The sequence below is a fragment of the Berghia stephanieae genome, chromosome 5 (genome assembly GCF_034508935.2).
Source record: "Berghia stephanieae isolate SIO BIC M18660-M18661 chromosome 5, UCSD_Bste_1.3, whole genome shotgun sequence".
In the NCBI taxonomy this organism is placed as follows: domain Eukaryota; kingdom Metazoa; phylum Mollusca; class Gastropoda; order Nudibranchia; family Aeolidiidae; genus Berghia; species Berghia stephanieae.
The window spans coordinates 73694961-73713291 of NC_088364.1; the positions used below are offsets into that span (position 1 = coordinate 73694961).

General features: G+C 38.3%; 3 protein-coding genes across 4 annotated transcripts in view; 1 reads left to right on the forward strand and 2 right to left on the reverse strand.

The window, feature by feature from the left end:
* LOC144973818 (uncharacterized) overlaps positions 1-3363 on the forward strand; it is a 34902-nt gene extending 31539 nt beyond the window's left edge. The window contains exon 8 of the mRNA XM_078916710.1: positions 2450-3363. Coding sequence (XP_078772836.1) covers positions 2450-2590 — 141 coding nt within the window. The 3' untranslated portion in view covers positions 2591-3363. The remainder of the gene's footprint in view (positions 1-2449) is intronic.
* Positions 1-18331, reverse strand: part of LOC144973588 (zinc metalloproteinase nas-6-like) — a 699617-nt gene that overhangs the window by 384917 nt on the left and 296369 nt on the right. The window lies entirely within an intron of this gene.
* Positions 1-18331, reverse strand: part of LOC144973582 (uncharacterized) — a 109952-nt gene that overhangs the window by 52098 nt on the left and 39523 nt on the right. The window lies entirely within an intron of this gene.

Sequence of the window (18331 nt, forward strand, 5' to 3'; positions counted from 1 at the left end):
TTTATCCCTCTTGATACGCTTTTATTCTCACCGGGGAAATATTTCATATGGGCATCCGCCATTGTTCGGATAGTTTAGAGCCAGTGTTACTAAGTTACCATACGTCCTTAGTCATTTATATGACTCCCATGACACATGAACACAGCTCTTGGCGCACTGTGAAATAAGAAATATTAATATTTCCTTTCATTTCTCACACACGCATACACACGCATACACACACACGTGTAATTAATGTGGTAATAGAAATAAAGAGAGGATAAAAAAAGAAAAGAATTGAAAGCTACTTACTGAGATGGAGAAATCCATTGCTAAAGTGTTCAGGTATACATTGTGATATTTTCACTCTTAAAGTAATGGGTATTTGAAAGTTTAAATGTAATAGTTGTAGGGGCCCTTGACATTTTTGTGTGTCAGGGAATTACTTGCAGTATCCTCTATCCCCCTATGTTTATTCTCTATTGTCTTCTGGCACTTTTCTACTCACTTCATCTCTTGTTGTTACCAACATAAGTGCCTGCTCCACTCACTTTTCCGAATTAAAAATTTACCCCATATACCGGAGCATACTGAATGTGTCAATTGTTTCTATGTTATATGTTTGTGTTGAGAATATTGGCTATTAAGCTTAATTGCTGGCCAACTAACTTCGCAGAGGTTGTGTGTGATGGACCCACGATCTCCAGTGGTCGGTGAGAGAGTAATGAATGACCTGAGTTTGATACGATTTTTTTTGGGATCATGGATAGCTCATACGGTAGAGTCATGCTCTCATCGGCCAGGCGGAATTGTGGTACCATATTCTCTATTGTCTTCTGGCAATTTTCTACTCACTTCATCTCTTTATGTTTATTCTCATCACTTCCTCCATTTAGAAAGTCGTGTATCATTTCAGAATTTATGATATTCAAAGATTGAAAGAATACACCGTAAAAGAAGTTAAAAACGGATGTTTTCATTCTCTTTCCTGAATTATCCTGGCAATATCTTGATTAAATGTGGCGTTTAGATTGAATGCCTTACCTTACACGGAGGTTGGGTGGTGTATGGAGCCGAGGGTGATCTGAAATTATGACTTTAATTTCATTTTTAAAATTAACTCACTCCTCATTCTTGTGTTTTGTCAAGGTGAAGCAAATGCTCAAAATTGAATCAAAAGTCTAAATAAAAAACGATAAAATTTGATTTCAATCAAGCTTTAATTGAAAATAATTAGTGTAATTTCTTTGACCGAAAAAAACAAAAAACAAAATCAAATTTTGTGTTTCTAGTATGATTTTTCAACTTAATTTGAGGCATCTATTTTACTGTGACACAGCGCGTACCAGATTGAACCGATGGTCACAATATTGGTGGTATTAAGTACAAGTGGGCCATGCCTACATTTTTCAAAACTCATAGGTTCACTGTCTGTCTCTATTTTAAAAATGCCCAAGTCGTATTTCATTTCAGCACATAGTGTCAGCGTCTCATGTTACCCTTTTGATTGATATAAAATGAATGAGATTTGAATAAGGCTATAAGTACATTGCATCCAAGTAACTTTGTCAAATTGTTTTTGACCCATTGCCTCAAAATAGTATCGGGTTCTCACGATAATTTTGCATTAACAGCTGAATTTGGTTGTTTATATTTCATAAATGAAGATAAATATAGTATGTGAAGGTGCGAAAAATGAACCAGTGCTGATGGTTTTCCTTGGATCCGTGGAAATCCGCAAATTTGGAGTCAAGAGGAGGAATTTCCTCCTTTTAAAAATTACATTTTCTCGAAACAATGTGCTAGCAATGAGAGAGTTGATGTGTGGTGGAACACACAGGTGCAGTTTCCCACTCTCAAGAAGTAAGCTAGAATATCAATGATAGTCTATCATCTCAATTGCTCTAAAAGTGGGGTTAAGTGCAGTAAAAATTGGGCTTAAAGGCAACCGTTCAACATTTTCCTACTTTTTCACATGTTGTCCTCATCAGCACTGATGAAGATTATTTTTAATCATCTTAATAACTTTAAATTGCCTTCTCTGCATCTGGTTTCTCCCCACCTGCCCCAACAAAATAATTTATTGAAACTTTTATAGTGCAAAATACACTAAACGTTCTCAACGTGCTTTACAAGGGGTCCGTAGCCAACAGCAACACTTAACATGGAGTACGACACATGATGCCTGTTAGGCGATATTACAATTTTTTTCAGTCAGAGACAATGCCGTTAACGGCTAATTACTCATTTTACACCTGAGTACAGTGAGAGAATGGGACTAAAGACTTTTTTCCAAGGACTCAATTATCCAATGCTTAGAGCAGGACTCGAACTGTGGACCTTACGATTTCAAAGGAATTGTCATTCCACAAACCCACGTAACAGTATTGAGGTATGTCACATTTTTATTATGTTAAATAGTCTTCTTAGCCTTAATACCACCCATTTTTATCCTTTGCTTTACAACTAGGCTGCAAAACACAAACTGGACGGACGTGTGAGGAAGGTGGTGACTAATGCCAAAGACAAGAGTTTGATCATTCTGATGATGACTGGGAGAGACGACGTGAATGCTGGCACTTTTATCAAGATCAAGGGTTCAGTTTCCTGACAATGGCTGGCATTATAAATAGTTAATAAATACTACTGTCATGGAAGCCTCTGAGATAGAGAGCCTGCAATGTTAAAAAGTTCAAGCAAAAATGTAAAAATGGATTATGTCTATTTATGCCCAACATCTCACAGCACTTGAATTATAACACGTTATAATCATTAATAATTCTGTACAGTAATACATCAAGATCTATTACACCCACCCCTGTCTGATAACTCTTATAGAGTTGGTGATTCCGAAGTATATGAAGAATTTTTGTTTTTGTGTGTTTCGTCTTTCTCACCACAAGCTACATCTTAGCCCAACAAGGTTTAGGAACAGAATGAATTAGGTTAGTCTTGTGATTTACTTTGCGTATGTCTCTAAGACAAGCCTCAACCAATCAGTTGCGAGAGAAAGAACAATAACGGAAGAAAGATAGAGAGAAGAAAAGTGAGAGTGAGAGAAAGAATGATAGATAAAACAATCCGGGGAGGGGAGAAAGAGGAGAAAGGTATGACCATCAGTGATCCGGTCATAGGGTGAATAGTATTCACCAGATGATAGGGTAAAAGGTGAGTAGTATTCACTGCAGGCAAGGAGTGGGTCAAGTTCATGACAGGGCTAAATGGAATTTAAATGAATACATGAGTACCAGTACTGAATGCATGTCTGATAATGGTTTATATTGTTGTTAGACTAAAGAGACTAAGACCCAGTTGCTCACATGCTTGTGTTTGAAGACTCATTATCATTTGTCATGAATAAAAAAATATCTTGTTTATAATCAACCTACCTTGGTCATAGAAACAACTTAATAAAATAAATAAATAAAATTCCCTTTATTCATCCCACAGGGGAAATTTGTCTCTAGGGTCTATTCCAAGGGAAGACTGAAATAACCCAGCAAATTAAGCTAGGGCGAGGTGACTTGCTCAAGGCCACACAGCGCAGCGGCGGGTGATTAAACTCGGTACCTTTCGGGTACGAAGCAAAGACCGTACCACTGAGCCACGCTGCCCCTAACTGTAACTAAAACAAGTAACTATCATAAACATCCCAACTGAAACAAAAAATGATTTTGTTTATGATCTATCCACCTTGATCATGAAAACAACTAGAACTATGCTGAAACCAGAAACTATATTACTCATCGTTAATATACAACTTGGCTCTGTATAGTTTCAAGTAACTATTTAATTTAATCAGGAAGAAGCATTAATTCTGCCTCTAGGTACCTCATCGCTGTCATCGTTGGGAACGCTTTGAGATCAGCTATGTCCAGTCCCTTGTGTTGATATTGTGTCTTGTGAGCTTCCTTTATAGATTGTCTTCTTCATTCGACCAGGAATTGATCAATTGTGGCCTGTGAGCTTCCTTTATAGATTGTCTTCTTCATTCGACCAGGAATTGATCAATTGTGGCCTGTGAGCTTCCTTTATAGATTGTCTTCTTCATTCGACCAGGAATTGATCAATTGTGGCCTGTGAGCTTCCTTTATAGATTGTCTTCTTTATTCGACCAGGAATTGATCAATTGTGGCCTGTGAGCTTCCTTTATAGATTGTCTTCTTCATTCGACCAGGAATTAATCAATTGTGGCCTGTGAGCTTCCTTTATAGATTGTCTTCTTCATTCGACCAGGAATTGATCATGATGTCGTGAACGGATTTCCCAATCTCGTTCACGATGTATAAAATAAAGGAAAAGTCTCCACCGAAGTGGGCGTTCTCCATATATGTAGAGGACATATATGGGCGGTTAAAAATGCTCTAAAAGCACATCGGGTATCGTCCCGGGACAGTCTTATTCTAAAACATAGTATGGCGGATCGGATCTGTCAGATACAAACGATAGGCAAAATAATAGATCTAGAATTAGGCTTGGTGTCGAAGAGAAAAGAATGAAGGGTGTTGCGAGCTTTTATAGGGTAGACACGATGACGTCACGTTTACGCGGGAGCTAAGGCAGTGAACAAACACAACATGAAGATTACTCACAACAGCTCGATCGAGACACTGACAGTCATATCATAACAAAACACTTACAACAACAACAACATAAACCTATCACAATAATCAGTGACATAAAATCTTCCCCACAATGACTTGGTGCTGTCACCATTCCTTCCTGTAGAATGTTCCATTCCTTTGTGGCTCGTGGGAAAAATTCCTTTGGATATGTTGTCTTTGATCTGTTGATTGTGTATGTCAAAGAGTGGGTGGCACGAGGGGTGCTATATCTGCATGTTTGACAGTTGTGGATGGGTGTTCGTTAATATTTTAAGGCAGACAGCCTAAATTGTTTTTGGCCAATGTAGGCAATTCAAGTGATCTCATGGTGCTAATGGTGTCTTGAGTCAGTGTTATATTTATTGGTTATCCCACTGATAACGCCTTTTTGTACTTTCCTGAGAGTATAGTGCCATTGGATGTGTACGGCTCTCAAACTGATCCTACGTACTCAATGACTAACTGTACAAGTACTTTGTTTACGGCTAATTTTGTCGCTTTGTTACTTGTTTTGATTTCCTTTAAGGAAGCCAAGGGTCCTATTGGCTCTGTTTGTGATGTTCTGTATGTGATGGGTCACTCAGGTATTTGGTGTGGGAGACTGCTTCAAGATTTTGTCCAGGGTTATTGAACAAACTGGCGTCTGGACGTAGGCACAACCGAGCACTTACCTAGATTAAGGGACATTTGCCAATTACTTTTCCACAAAGCCAATTTATCTAAGTTTTTCTGGAGGTCTATTTGATCTAAAAAGGAAGGTTTTTTGTTGTGGCAAGCGGTGTTGTCGGGAAATAGTCTGAGACTGCAAGTCAGATCAAGGGGCAGATGATTGATGTTGAGTAGATAGAGCCTAGTAAGCCCAGTTCTGATCCCTGGGGAACTCTTGATTCAACATCAATAAGGGTCGAGTTTTCTCCATTCACTACAAATACAACTGACTGCCCAGTAGAAAATTTTTAAATTCATCTACTAATTTTTCCTCGAATACCATCGTTTATGGAGCGGGTGGTTGGATGGGAGCATCACCCTTGAATCGTATACCTATGATGTTCGCATGGGTGTACGATCCGATAGTGATGTCGTTGGATGGGAGCATCACCCTTGAATCATATACCTATGATGTTCGTATGGGTGTACGATCCGATAGTGATGTCGTTGGATGGGAGCATCACCCTTGAATCATATACCTATGATGTTCGCATGGGTGTACGATCCGATAGTGATGTCGTTTCTTCTTCTCTTTACTAGCCTATCCTGCTTCTTTGGTTTGTGATTGTATTTTTGACAGGGGATATTTTTTTTCTGTAAATCTTCTGCCTGTTTGTTCTTGGTTATTTATAATTTAGCTTATGATATCTTTAGGTTATGATTTTGATTTACATTTGTACTATTTTTGTTAGATTGCTTGTTTTTTTGTTTCAGCGGTCTCTCATATAACCTCAATTGTGTTGGAAGAGACCTAAAGCAACAAACAAACAAACAAAATCGTTTATGGACCAGTAAGCTGTGACTAACTTTGTGTCAAATGCCTTTGAAAAGTCTCTTGGTGTCCAATGTCCATTGTGCGAGTGACCTGATCCACTAACTCAAGAAGCTGTGTTTCACAAGAGTGACTTTGGTGGAATCCTTGTTGAGGGAATATCAAATTGTGTTACTCACAATAGTGTATCATTTTACGTTCAACAACGTGTTCTAATAATTTACAAGGGACACTCGGTCCAGATTTGAGGCGATTAGTTTTCAGATCTAATTATATCTCTTGTCTTGAAGACTGGTGTAACGTTTGCTATTTTCCAGTCTGTCTGTACTATTCCAGGGTTGATTGAGATTTGAAAAAAAGCAGGGTAAAGGCAGGTGCTAATTTCAATGCCAGACTTTTTAGTACATGAAGGTCAATGTGCGGTCCACTTGCTTTTTTTTTTTTTTTTTTTTTTTGGAATGCAATAATACTTGGGCATATGAATTATATATGACCAAATTCAAATAATGTGTGTTTAAAATTAAAATGAAAAGTCAATGACATTGACCTTTAAAAATACATTAAACTGTCATCTGCATTTTTTGCGGCCGCAAATATCAGGGCGATCCGCAAATTTTGGCAAATTTCCCAAAATAGGCAAATCGTGGCAAATTTTGGAAAAAAAAAAAGAAGCGAAAACAAAATAATGAAAAAAAAACTGCGAAACTTGAGAATGTTGCAGCTTTGCCTGGGCCCAAACCAAGGGAAGCTACTCTCTACGGATAATGATCCTTTAAAATCTTTGCAACAACGCTATTCACAGTCATTTCATTTCCCAAGTCAAATAAATCGAGTCACTTACACTTCCAACTTCAGTCATGGATTGTTTCGTCAAAAATTCTTCAAATAAGGACCCGAAGTGCGGCAAATTTTGGTCTTTTGGCAAATTTTGGAGGGTTTTTGGGCAAATTTTGGCAAATTTTAGGTCCCAATTTGGCAAAAAATGCAGATGTCAGATTAAAAAACAGGATTTGTACCCTTACTGGTCACCAGATCCATGGTAATCAGGTAAAGAGTTCTTGCAGACAGAACACATTATATAGATTGTTTGCACAGGTTTAACTCCTCGGGTCAACCGAACTGACACCCGATTGATATTCATTATCTCCATCAACTGAAATATTGGATTGTGTTTCATCTGCATCTAATGTTGGTACATGAAAAAACTCAAACAGATTTCGATCTTTGCCAGTTTGAACGATCCATTTCTCGCATCTAAAATAGAGAACATCTGATCAACTCTGCACAAAATCCAGGGGGGGGGGGGGGGGGGGGGGGGATGGAACAGGTCATGACCCATTACACAAAGTTAGATCTGTTCTAGATTTAATTCAAAACCTACTCAAAAAAATGTTGATAATAATAATAATACTTTATTGCATCCCAAAGAGGATATTTTTTGTACAGACGTGTTATAATTTACACAATAAGATAAAAAGATTATGGAAATATGATGTATATATAAACAAGGAGTAGTTCCACAACCAGAGCCGCGCTTTATATGAAAATTTCAACACTATAAAATAGTTAAAACTGTCACTATAAATAGAAAATTGAAAAGATTGCAAAACAAATAAATTAATAAATTAATATTTACATTAATTGGAAGTATAAAGCGAAATAAGTATATAAAATGATTATTTCTTGTTGTTATAAAGCCTAATACTGGACGGCAGAAAAGATTTTGAACCAACCAATCAGGTAGTCTGGTATGTCTATGGCACGTGGTTTGGTCAACAAGCATGGCAATGTTCATCGCGTTAAAAGCTGATGAGAAGTCTATATATAGAATCTTTGCCAGATTTGAAGACTTCTTGTCGAGATATTTCCCCACTCCGTTTATTACGGTCAGTAACGCATCTTCCACGCTAAGGGAGCGTTCACATATTATGTCAACACTTTGGGGGGGGGGGGGGGGGGGGGGGTCTGCCAAATGTTGACAAGTGTTGACATGGGGGAGGGGGGGGGGGGGGTTCATACCCAAGATTCTGTCATCAAAATTTTGGTTATACAAATAGAATAAAAACACACCCAAGAAAAACACTGTAAAAGTTGAAACGAGAGAAAGCAAAAAGTATGTATTTTTTAATAGATTAATACGGTGAATAATCAATGGGAAGAAGGCTCAAAAGAGGTTGAAACTACTGAACTGCTTACAATCTCATACCCAAATTTTAATAGACCGACAAGACAGCTAGGTTTGATTGTTTTGTTTCCAGTTTAGTCAAGGCAAAGAAAATCCCATAAAATTGAGTTGTTTCTCATATTCTTTTTCCTCTGCAAAACACATGATTACTTTACAAAATGAGTACTAAAAGCAAATTGAGTTTGTATGACAGATTTGTTGATGCATATCTCAAGTCACACCCTGATATTAGGAAACGTCAGTTTGCTTTACATCAAGCTCAAGCCTTGTCGGATGGGCTGAAATCTAATAAAGTTGTGGACCAAGAGAAGGCTGATAAAATGATACTTCAATGGCGTGCAGACGAAGCAAAAATTACTGCGAAGAAAATTGCCAAATTGTCTAAAAATGCCAATTTTTTTGTTGACATAATATGTGAACGCTCCCTAAGTGAATGCTGGTATGTGAATTCGTGTTTATCCAGTATTTTCGAGTTGTATACTGTTTGAAGAAGCTCGCATTTTATTATTTTTTCCAAGTATTTCATCACAATTGATGTCAGGGCAACCAGTCAGTAGTCGTTGAACGCCACTGGGCAGCGCTTCTTCGGTACTGGCACGATCACGGACGTTTTCCATAGCACTGGCACAGACTGTTCATCGATGGAACGTTGGAATATTTGTGTGAAGTTGGTTGTGGGAGTAGTTTAACCCTATCCCTACTCAACATTCGTTCTGTATTCCCCTACAAAGTGGGTCAGTATGACCCATTGACATTTGTATAGAGAAATCCTTCACCATCTTCTCCCTACAAAGTGGGTCTTATTGACCCGGCATATGATTTGAATAAAAACTGCTGTGGTTTATGATACAAGAACAATAAAACCAACAACAACATCATAAACATTTTTTAAAATGCTAAATAACAACACGAGCACAACAACTTTGTTTTTCTTTTCAAACTTTCTATTATGTAATACAGCAAATTGATAAATGTAACAGTAATAGGGATTGAAACCATGTACAAACAGTTGTAAAAAATGAATTCATAAAAGAGACAGAAATCCTATTGTCCATTAGCACATGCAAAGCAATAATATACAGTATGGTCTTTGCAAATTGGTAGATTGCATTTACAACAAGCCACGGGTGTGTCTTCTTGTCTGCCTTTGATGGGCATTTGACACAGCTCTTCCGCATAGAAGCAGAGGCAGGTGCAGCTGGTGTAACTTGCTGCACTCTTGGTCCTGTGGTGCCCAACACTAGGTCCATTGATGATGTCAGCCGTCTGGGCAAGTTTTTGATCAGTCTCCGTCTCTCTATTTGTGGAAGCAAGAGAGACATTGCAACATCCAGCTGAAACAGTCTTCGATTGTCCTGGTCTGAAAGTTTGTATTCAGGGAATTTTATTTTGAAGATGACATTAGCTGCCACAGATGCCATATCCAAAATGTTAAAGAATATTACCATTGGCCATCTCTTGGTCTGGCGCTTTGTTGTCATTGAATGGGCCATGAGGTCAAGACAATCAACTCCACCTTTTGTTGAATTGTAAAAATCTACCACCTCGGGCACCATTTTGTCAGCCTTCTTTTGCACCATATTTCCATCGTTGTGCATAGCTGAAAGGAGGATCACATTTTTTTTTTGCTCCTGACTTATTACTCACAAGCATACCGTCCTCCGATACGCAAAACGTGGCTTTCCTTTCTTTGTGCCTTTGAGATCCTGAAACTTTGGTGGAATAAATGTTTTGTTCCTACTAAGCGTTCCTACCACAGTTATTTTGGCAGCAGTTAGTTGTTTTGTAAGTTCCGTGTCCGTGAAAAAATTGTCACACGTCAAGTTTCTACCATTCCCGAAAAAAGGTTGAACTAACTCCAGTGCAGTATTCCGTCCTAGATTGATCTAGATAGATCCGTTAAGGTGCGGCAAGAGAATTGAAATTTGTTATGTAGGCTTGATAAAAACTATAAAGTCCAAGGAATGACCTTACAACTTTTTTAGTAGTTGGTTGTGGTACATTCCTAAGTTTTCCCACATTTTTCATTTCGGGCGTAACTGTTCCCTGTTGAAGTTCGTGTCCTTAAAATTCCAAGTTGCGGTACACCAACATACATTTGTCGGGCGTGCTGGTCTTTCGAAGGCGTTCCAAGATAGCTTTGAAGGCTTCCAAATGTTGTGGCCAGTCCTCTGAAGCTATCAATAGATCATCCATGAAATAAACTGTTTTGATATTTGACAAGCGGTTGTAGCAACTCAATCATCATATTAAAAAAAAAATACTTGGCGCGTTATGTAGTCCAAATGGCATGACATTGTAGTGGTAGTGGCCTTGATGTGTACTGAAAGCAAGGTATGGCCTCAGATGTTCCGGAACTGCTATCTGATGGAACCCACGGGATAAATCTACCTTGGAAGAATATTTAGCTTTGCTAAGATGGGAAAACCTCTGTGCAGTGTTTGGTAAGAGTTGAAGTTGAGTGGTGGCATTGACTTCCCGTAAGTCCATGCAGACACGGTGTTCTCCACTAATGGTATAGAATAATGATAATAATGATATAGATTTATAGTGCGCCAAACATGCTTTCATCAGGAGGGCTCTGGGCGCATAATAAAGATTAAGCCCTAACACAGTACACGAACAACGCTAATTATACACATAATCAAAAGAAATCCTGTCGGAATAAGAATGTCTTTAATCGACGCTTGAATTCCTCTAATGAAGACGAAGAACGTATCTCAAGTGGTAGCAAATTCCACAACCTCGGACCAGAATGCTAAAAGGCGCGTTCACCAGCCTTCACTCAACAGCGGGGTGTTTTCAATTTGAGGTCGTTCGTTGATCGAAGCGATCGCTGTGGGTTATACCGTTCAATGAGGCTTGAGAGAGATGCATTTGTAAACAATAGTTGAAGATTTAAATTTAATCCGCTGGTCCACTGGCAGCCAATGCAGCTGCCGTAGTAATTCGGGAGCTGCAGTTTTCCTGTCTTTCTGCAGTACAACGCGGACTGCCATGTTCTGTATTTTCTGGAGTTTGTTTATTTTGTCCTTTGTGAGACCAACAAACAGTGCATTGCAGTAGTCCTTTTTCGGAAATATCAAAGATGTTACCAATTTTTTTTTTTGAAAGTTGTTTTAGAATAATCTTTTCTAGAATTTTGGAGATGAATGGTAGATTTGATACAGGCCTAACGTTTTTTTAAAATTATCACTGTCAAGTCCCGCTTTCTTCAACAATGGCTTCACCAATGCTTTCTTGAAGCTTTTCTGGAACAACTCCCACCCTTAATGATTGATTAATCAATTCAGTGATGTAAAGTGCAAATTTCTTTGAAAGATGGTAAGGGTTTACCATAAAAAGAGGTATATTCTGCCTCTGTTTCGTCTGTGTCAAGTTCACTCCGTATCGTTATTTTATTCATGAAATACTCTACAAAGCAGTCCGCGAGTTGCTTGTCGTCAGTGTGGTGTGGCAGGCTTGTTTTGATCTCTTTGCCTAGAAGCTGATTTGAGATTTTATAAAACTCCTTCGGATATTTTATGTTATCAACCTTATCAAGATAATAGATACGCTTTGTCTTAATTGCCATCTCTTTGAGTCTTTGTTTGAATGATATGTTAGTTTCCTTATCAATCGTCAGGCCAGATTTTTTTCCATTTCTTCTCCGTTTTTCTTTTCTCTTTCTTTATACGTTTTACCTCCAAATTGAACCATGGTGATTCTTTTTTGATGTTCACAGATCTTGTAAGAAGTGCGTGCTTATCCTTATCCATAACACTACTAATTGATTTATCAAAATTGTCAACAGTCACTTCTTTCTCACAGTGTGTTGTTAGAGAGTGAGAGAGGTCAGCTTTAAATAATCCTATGTCAATTTTCTTCAAATCTCTCGAAACAACTACTTTTTTTGTCTTTGTGTCGTTTAGTGTCCCCCCTCTGATGCCAAAAGATATTTAATGATGATCTGAAATACAAAGATCATCTACATTGATTGGTGTCGCTAGTTGCATGTCAACGCTGGTCAATACCCAGTCAATAATGTGTCCACACCGATGTGTCTTTTCATTGACATGCTGTGTCATGTGATGTGACGAAAGTGGTTTATTTATATTTCTTATATCCGGTGTGTCTCGATCAAAGTGCAAGTTGAAATCTCCAACAATAATATTTTTCTTTGACTTCATGTCAAGGCGAAGAAGGAAGTCCTCGAATTCATCAATAAATAGTGATGTTTTTAATCTATTTTTTTTTTTTTTTTGCACTGGGTGTGGTCTATATATTGAATGAAGCTTGACTGAGTCATATTTAAAATCAATGACCATTCCTACCGATTCGAATGCCGAAAAATTGTTGACATCATGATTAAATCTAATGGTCAAATTTGACCTGTAGACCACTGCACTAGGCTTGCGAACCAGTACTAGAGGACCGCTGTCAGGCGATTCCGATTTAGATATTATGCCGGCTTTTAACTTGGCCTGAATTTCTTCCCCAATCACTGTCTCCTTTGCAATAGGGACTGGGTAAGGCTTAAATCGCATAGGCTTGTTGTCAATTAGGGTCAAGTCAAAATCTACGATGTTGGTCCGTCCCGGTTTGTCTGTCGAGTGTTGAATTAAAATTTCCTGCCGCTCGTTCCGTTTCGTCTCAGACAGCTCTTGGTTAATGGCGGCATCTCTGTGAGTCTCCTGTTCGACCAACGGTAGATCCTGGTTTGTCTGTCAGAGTGGGCGAGTGTTGAATTAAAATTTCCTGCCGCTCGTTCCGTTGCGTCTCAGACAGCTCTTGGTTAATGGCGGCATCTATGTGAGTCTCCTGTCCAACCAATGGCAGGTCTGGTGCCAAGTGCTCCGTGGTGGGAATTTCCTCTGCCACCATCATGACCATGAGGTGAGAGGAGGTCTGTCGATCAACATATTATTTGAGTAGGTTTATGTGGCATGTTTTATCCTTTCCACCCACTTTGACGATGTAATTTGTCCTTGACAGCTTCTTCACAATGGTATACGGGCCTTTCCATTGGATATGCAGTTTGTGAGTTCCACTTGGAAGTAAGAAAAGAGCTTTGTCTCCTTAAAATCGAGCCTTTATAAATCGCAATATCCATTAAACGTGCTCAAAGCGCTTTACAAGGGTCCCTGTCCAACACCAAAATTTAACATTTAGGACAAGACATGACGCCTGTAAGGCGATATTATATTATTTTCGGACAAAGACAACGTTTTTAACGGCCAGGTACTTATTTAACACATGACTACGGTGAGAGAATGTGAGTAAAGAGCCTTTTCCAAGGCCTCAACTTGCCCCGAAGGAGGCTCGAGCCCAGGACCTTCCGTGTCATACCACTAGACCACATAGCCGTACTTCGCGGTCTCTTGCCTCTTTGTTATAATATCTTGGCTGCTTTTTTCCGTGCCTCCTTGAGGGTGGAAGCGGCTATTCAGATGTAAGAGTGATGAACTTGTGTCATCTGACATAAACCTCATTGAACATAGGTGGGATTTTTAAAAATAGAGCTTTGATAAAACTCATGAAAAAGAAAGCTGAACAAAATTCGACGAACTGTTTGACAGACTAAATGCAATTTAGACTGATATACCTGCAGATATAATCAATCACATACCATCGTCAATGAAACAAAGAGTTGAGGCATTGATCAATTCTCACGGTGGTCATACAAAATACTTCAGTGCACCATGTGTTTCTGATTTCAATGTTGTTCTCAAATGATAGTTCCTCGAGCCTCTGTGACTTCTTGTTGCTATGCCTGTCAAGCTATTGACATTGTTGCCTTTCAACTATTATCTAATATGCAGTGATGGTAATCTTCCGTGTCAAACATTTTCCTCAAAACCACAAAATCACATTTATGTCTTAGGGGAACCGCACTAGAACAGGACTGTCCCAGGACGAATTTGTCCTGTCTCAGTCCCACTGAAGAAAACTTCTATTCAAAACAGGTACCGCACTAGGACAGGAATGTCCCAGGACACACCTCGCGTATCACTTGCGCAAATGCAAATATGGATGAAATTGAGGTTGCATATTTCTGTGCTTTACTACTTAGAAAAAAAAAAAAGACAAATGGAAAGAGAAAACAATATTGGGGGCATCGTTTAATGACCCAAGATTGCTCAAGGTCAATTCCATAGACTACGGTGATCTCCGATCTTATTCTAAAATGTTTTTCTTGGAATCACCTCACTTTACCCAGGTGCAAATGAGTACCAGTTCGCTGATGAATGTAATCTTTGACAGACTAGCGTCCTTTCAAGAGGATAATACAGTGCACTCTGGATACGTCGACGTTGCCTAAGTCGATTTTTACCCAAGTCGATTTTTTTTCTTGGTCCCTCCCCCTTCTTCCTATATAACATTAGTAAAAAAAAAAACAAACTCCACATAAGTCGATGTCGCTTAAGTCGATGTTCTTATCACTCATGACTACAATAAAATCACAAATAAACAAGTATTTCCATTGGTTCAAAAAGCTACTAGTAAGAATTTTCAGTGGTTAAGAATATCCGCGAACGATTGGCGCACATCGATGTGATGTAGGTGCTTTGCCTGACGTCCGTGTTCAATGTACATAAGCAATATTGAATAACTTTAATTTCTCCATCTCAAATTTTACATTGTCGCAACTTCAAGTTCAAGAATTTTTTTTTGGTTCTAATCCCAGGCCATCCTATGTAATGCCACTCTTAATTAGTATCAATTTTATCAATAATTCAAGTCAAGTCTACAACTACAATGGCAAACCTATCGCGGAAAAGGAAGATTCGATGCATTTGGAAAGTCTGGCATGCGACAGAAAATCATCGCGTAGGAAATTGGCATACCGGCTATTTCTGTTTCGACGATTTACAAGAAGCATGACCTTGACCTAGAGGCTCCTACTCTTCCGCTTTTCGCGGAATAATTTCAGTTAATTGGTATACATTCCGCATTCAAGGCAAAAATTCCGCTTTTCACCTTTCCAATCGAGGAAAATTTAAAAAAAAATTCTCTAGTGAAAAAAAAAAAGTGAGCTATGGCTTACTTCGTCAGCATCTCCTATGGTCAATCAACACACATTTTGTGTGTCTGATTAGTCCCTTCAAAGTGTGTGCTGCTGATGTCGGATAATATTATGTTTGGGAGGGGGGTTGACCGAAGTATTATTAATATTATGGTGACTCCAATTTGTGAGGTCAATGACCTTGGTAATATTATATGTTGGCTTCATTCGGTAATAATATTATTGAGTACGGTCAGCTTCTTTCCCTATTTAATTTTAGCCCTGTGTAAGTGTGTGTGTGTGTGTGTGTGTGTGTGTGTACCGGCACGCGCGTCTGTTTGTTTCGGTGTGTGTGTGTGGGGGGGGGGGGAGGGTCCTGACAAGGTTAAATCCATCCATTCAATGCTTTGCTCTCAGACGGCCAGGACCTGTGTGTTCTCTATTATTATTTGACCCCATTCTTAGTCTACACAATCTGTACATTTTTACACATTTTATATTTTTAATCATTTGAGTACTTTTGGATTGTCCATTACATTTTCTGTTGCAAAGCATGTCATAGTCAATAACAGTAAGTTGATTCCGCTTTTTTATCTCAAATTCCGATTTGTGTATTCTGATTCCTCTATGGGACTATTGGGGGTAGGGGCCTCTGATGACCACTAAAGAGACTGCGCGATATGAAGGGACATACTTATTCTAGATTGGTTTGCTTTGTTCATATGCGTTTTTGCTCATTTGATTACGCTCCGGTTAAGTTGATTTTCGGATAAGTCGATTTTTTTCTCGGTTCCCCTGGGCATCGTCTTATCCGGAGTCCACTGTAGAGGGTCAGCATGGCTCGGTGGTACGTCTTTGCTTCGTACCCGAAAGGTACCAGGTTCGATCACCCGCTTCTGCACTGTGTGGCCTTGAACAAGTCACCTCACCCCAGCTCAATTTGCAGTGCTGCACTGCGGCTGACGCCTGGGTTATTGCAGTCTTCCCTTGGAATAGACCCTCGAGAAAAGTGGCTCAGAAGGGCTTACAGTTACAGGACAAAATATTTTCATTGAGAATTCTCGAAATAAATAACGATAATTGATCCCACAAGTCACCGAATAGATGTGCGACCTGTTTTAGACACGTTACTGCTGTGTCACAAAGTGTGACACTTCTTAAATTATGTTTATAAACATACGTTATTCAATTGCCGAAAATGTTTATGTTGCTATGCATTCTGTACATGGTTTTATCACATAGAATTATTTTTGAATTGTTCTTGCTTTTTTATATTCAGAATTGAAATAAATAAATAAATAACAATGTGAAATTGAATGTAAGCTTCAGTTTAATATACGAAAACAGATAAAATGGACGTTTCGGGTTTCCCTTTTATCAATAAAACGGGATGAATGAAACACTACAGACGAATGAGATACTGTGGTAGTGGCATTGTTAAGATGAATTTTTTAAAAACGTTGATGGGCAAGAAATAGTTTGCTCCTTTGTGAGGAAGCACGAATTAAAATATCTAGAGCAATAGAAATTTATAAAAGGTGCGCAATAATTAAGTCAAAAGAGGGGAGGAACTGTGTAATGCAGTATAGGGAATGAGATTTCAAAGCAGATAAGAGTAGCGCCCCTGTGTTGGAAGTCGCGTCTTGACAACCGACAGACGCTATCACCATTATTAGTACCAATCATTCGCGGGAAGTTCAGTAAGTTTAGGAAGGGTTGTCTCATCGTATTGTATTATTTATCAACATCTTTTATTTTTTACTTGTAGTCTACATCATATTTTGTTAACATTTCATATTGGAGAAAACTAAAGAAAAGATCTACGTTGATTATGATATGCATTTTTGTACAGAAATATGAATAATAAATTTTGTATTTGCAGCGCTTGGCTTGTAGTTGGTTTGTTTACAAATAGCTTCTCCGCCGTTGACGTCCAATCAAGGGAAGCTACTCTTCCGCTAATCTCCGCTAATCTCATTCCCTGTAGAAAGTGAAATAAAATGAAGTGTAGACTATTGTTGGGAAATAAATGCAATGGAATTGGAATTAAATAAAAAAAATATAAGGGATGTATGTATTAGTATACTCATCAGTGACAGTATCAGCAGCAGAAGCAACAGTAGAACTTTTAGTAGTAGTAGTTGTCGTCGTCGTGGTAGTAGTAGTAGTAGCAGCGGTAGTAGTGGAGGTAGAAAATAAATTATTCTGGTAGTGAAGTCTCCTCTCTCTTTCTCTCTCTCTCTCTCTCTCTCTCTCTCTCTCTCTCTCTCTCTCTCTCTCTCTTCTCTCTCTCTCTCTCTCTCTCTCTCTCTCTCTCTCTCTCTCTCTCTCTATTTCTGGTTATACAGAGATAATATATTACAATAAAGCAATGGTGATTGGCTTAGTTTACTCTTCTTTTATTTTCACCTTTGGACTATGGTTTGAAATTTGAAAGATTTTTGGGTTGTATCTTTAAGTTGCATAACCACTAGGTTTCGGTAATAAAGATATTGTAACATCCTTTATAAAGTAAAAATCAAAACAACACTTTCTGGCCTTTTATTCGAATAATATTGTAGGCCTTTAAAATATTATGTGGAAAGGACAATTCATAAAATGTTTACAAAAAAGTAAATTTATGTCTGATGATAAGAAAGGATTTACACCAGTAGGTATATATTGCACAAAATACAAAACTATGTTCCTGTTATTTTTACAATTTGCTCGTGTTTGATCGAGAGACAGAGACATTTTCCTCTTTTTTGACAAATTGCTACTATCGTCACTGAGATAAACATATGAGTAATAAATGAATAAATAAATAAATGGAAAATGGATTTAGATATAGATAAGGTTTACTAAAGGAAAATAAACATAACATAAAAAACAAATCTCGAATATCTTTCATTCCTGAGGTTGAAAAGAAAAAAAAAAGGCATCAATATTTCTTCTTGCTTCTTTCACACCAATATATGTCAAAAACTTAAGGTGACAAAACTTATAGGGAATGAGATTAACGGAAGAGTAGCGTCCCTTGATTGGACGTCACCTTACAGAGAGAACGTCAATTTGGTTTTGAAGTGTCTCAAGCCACTTTCACCGGAAGCGAGGACGAG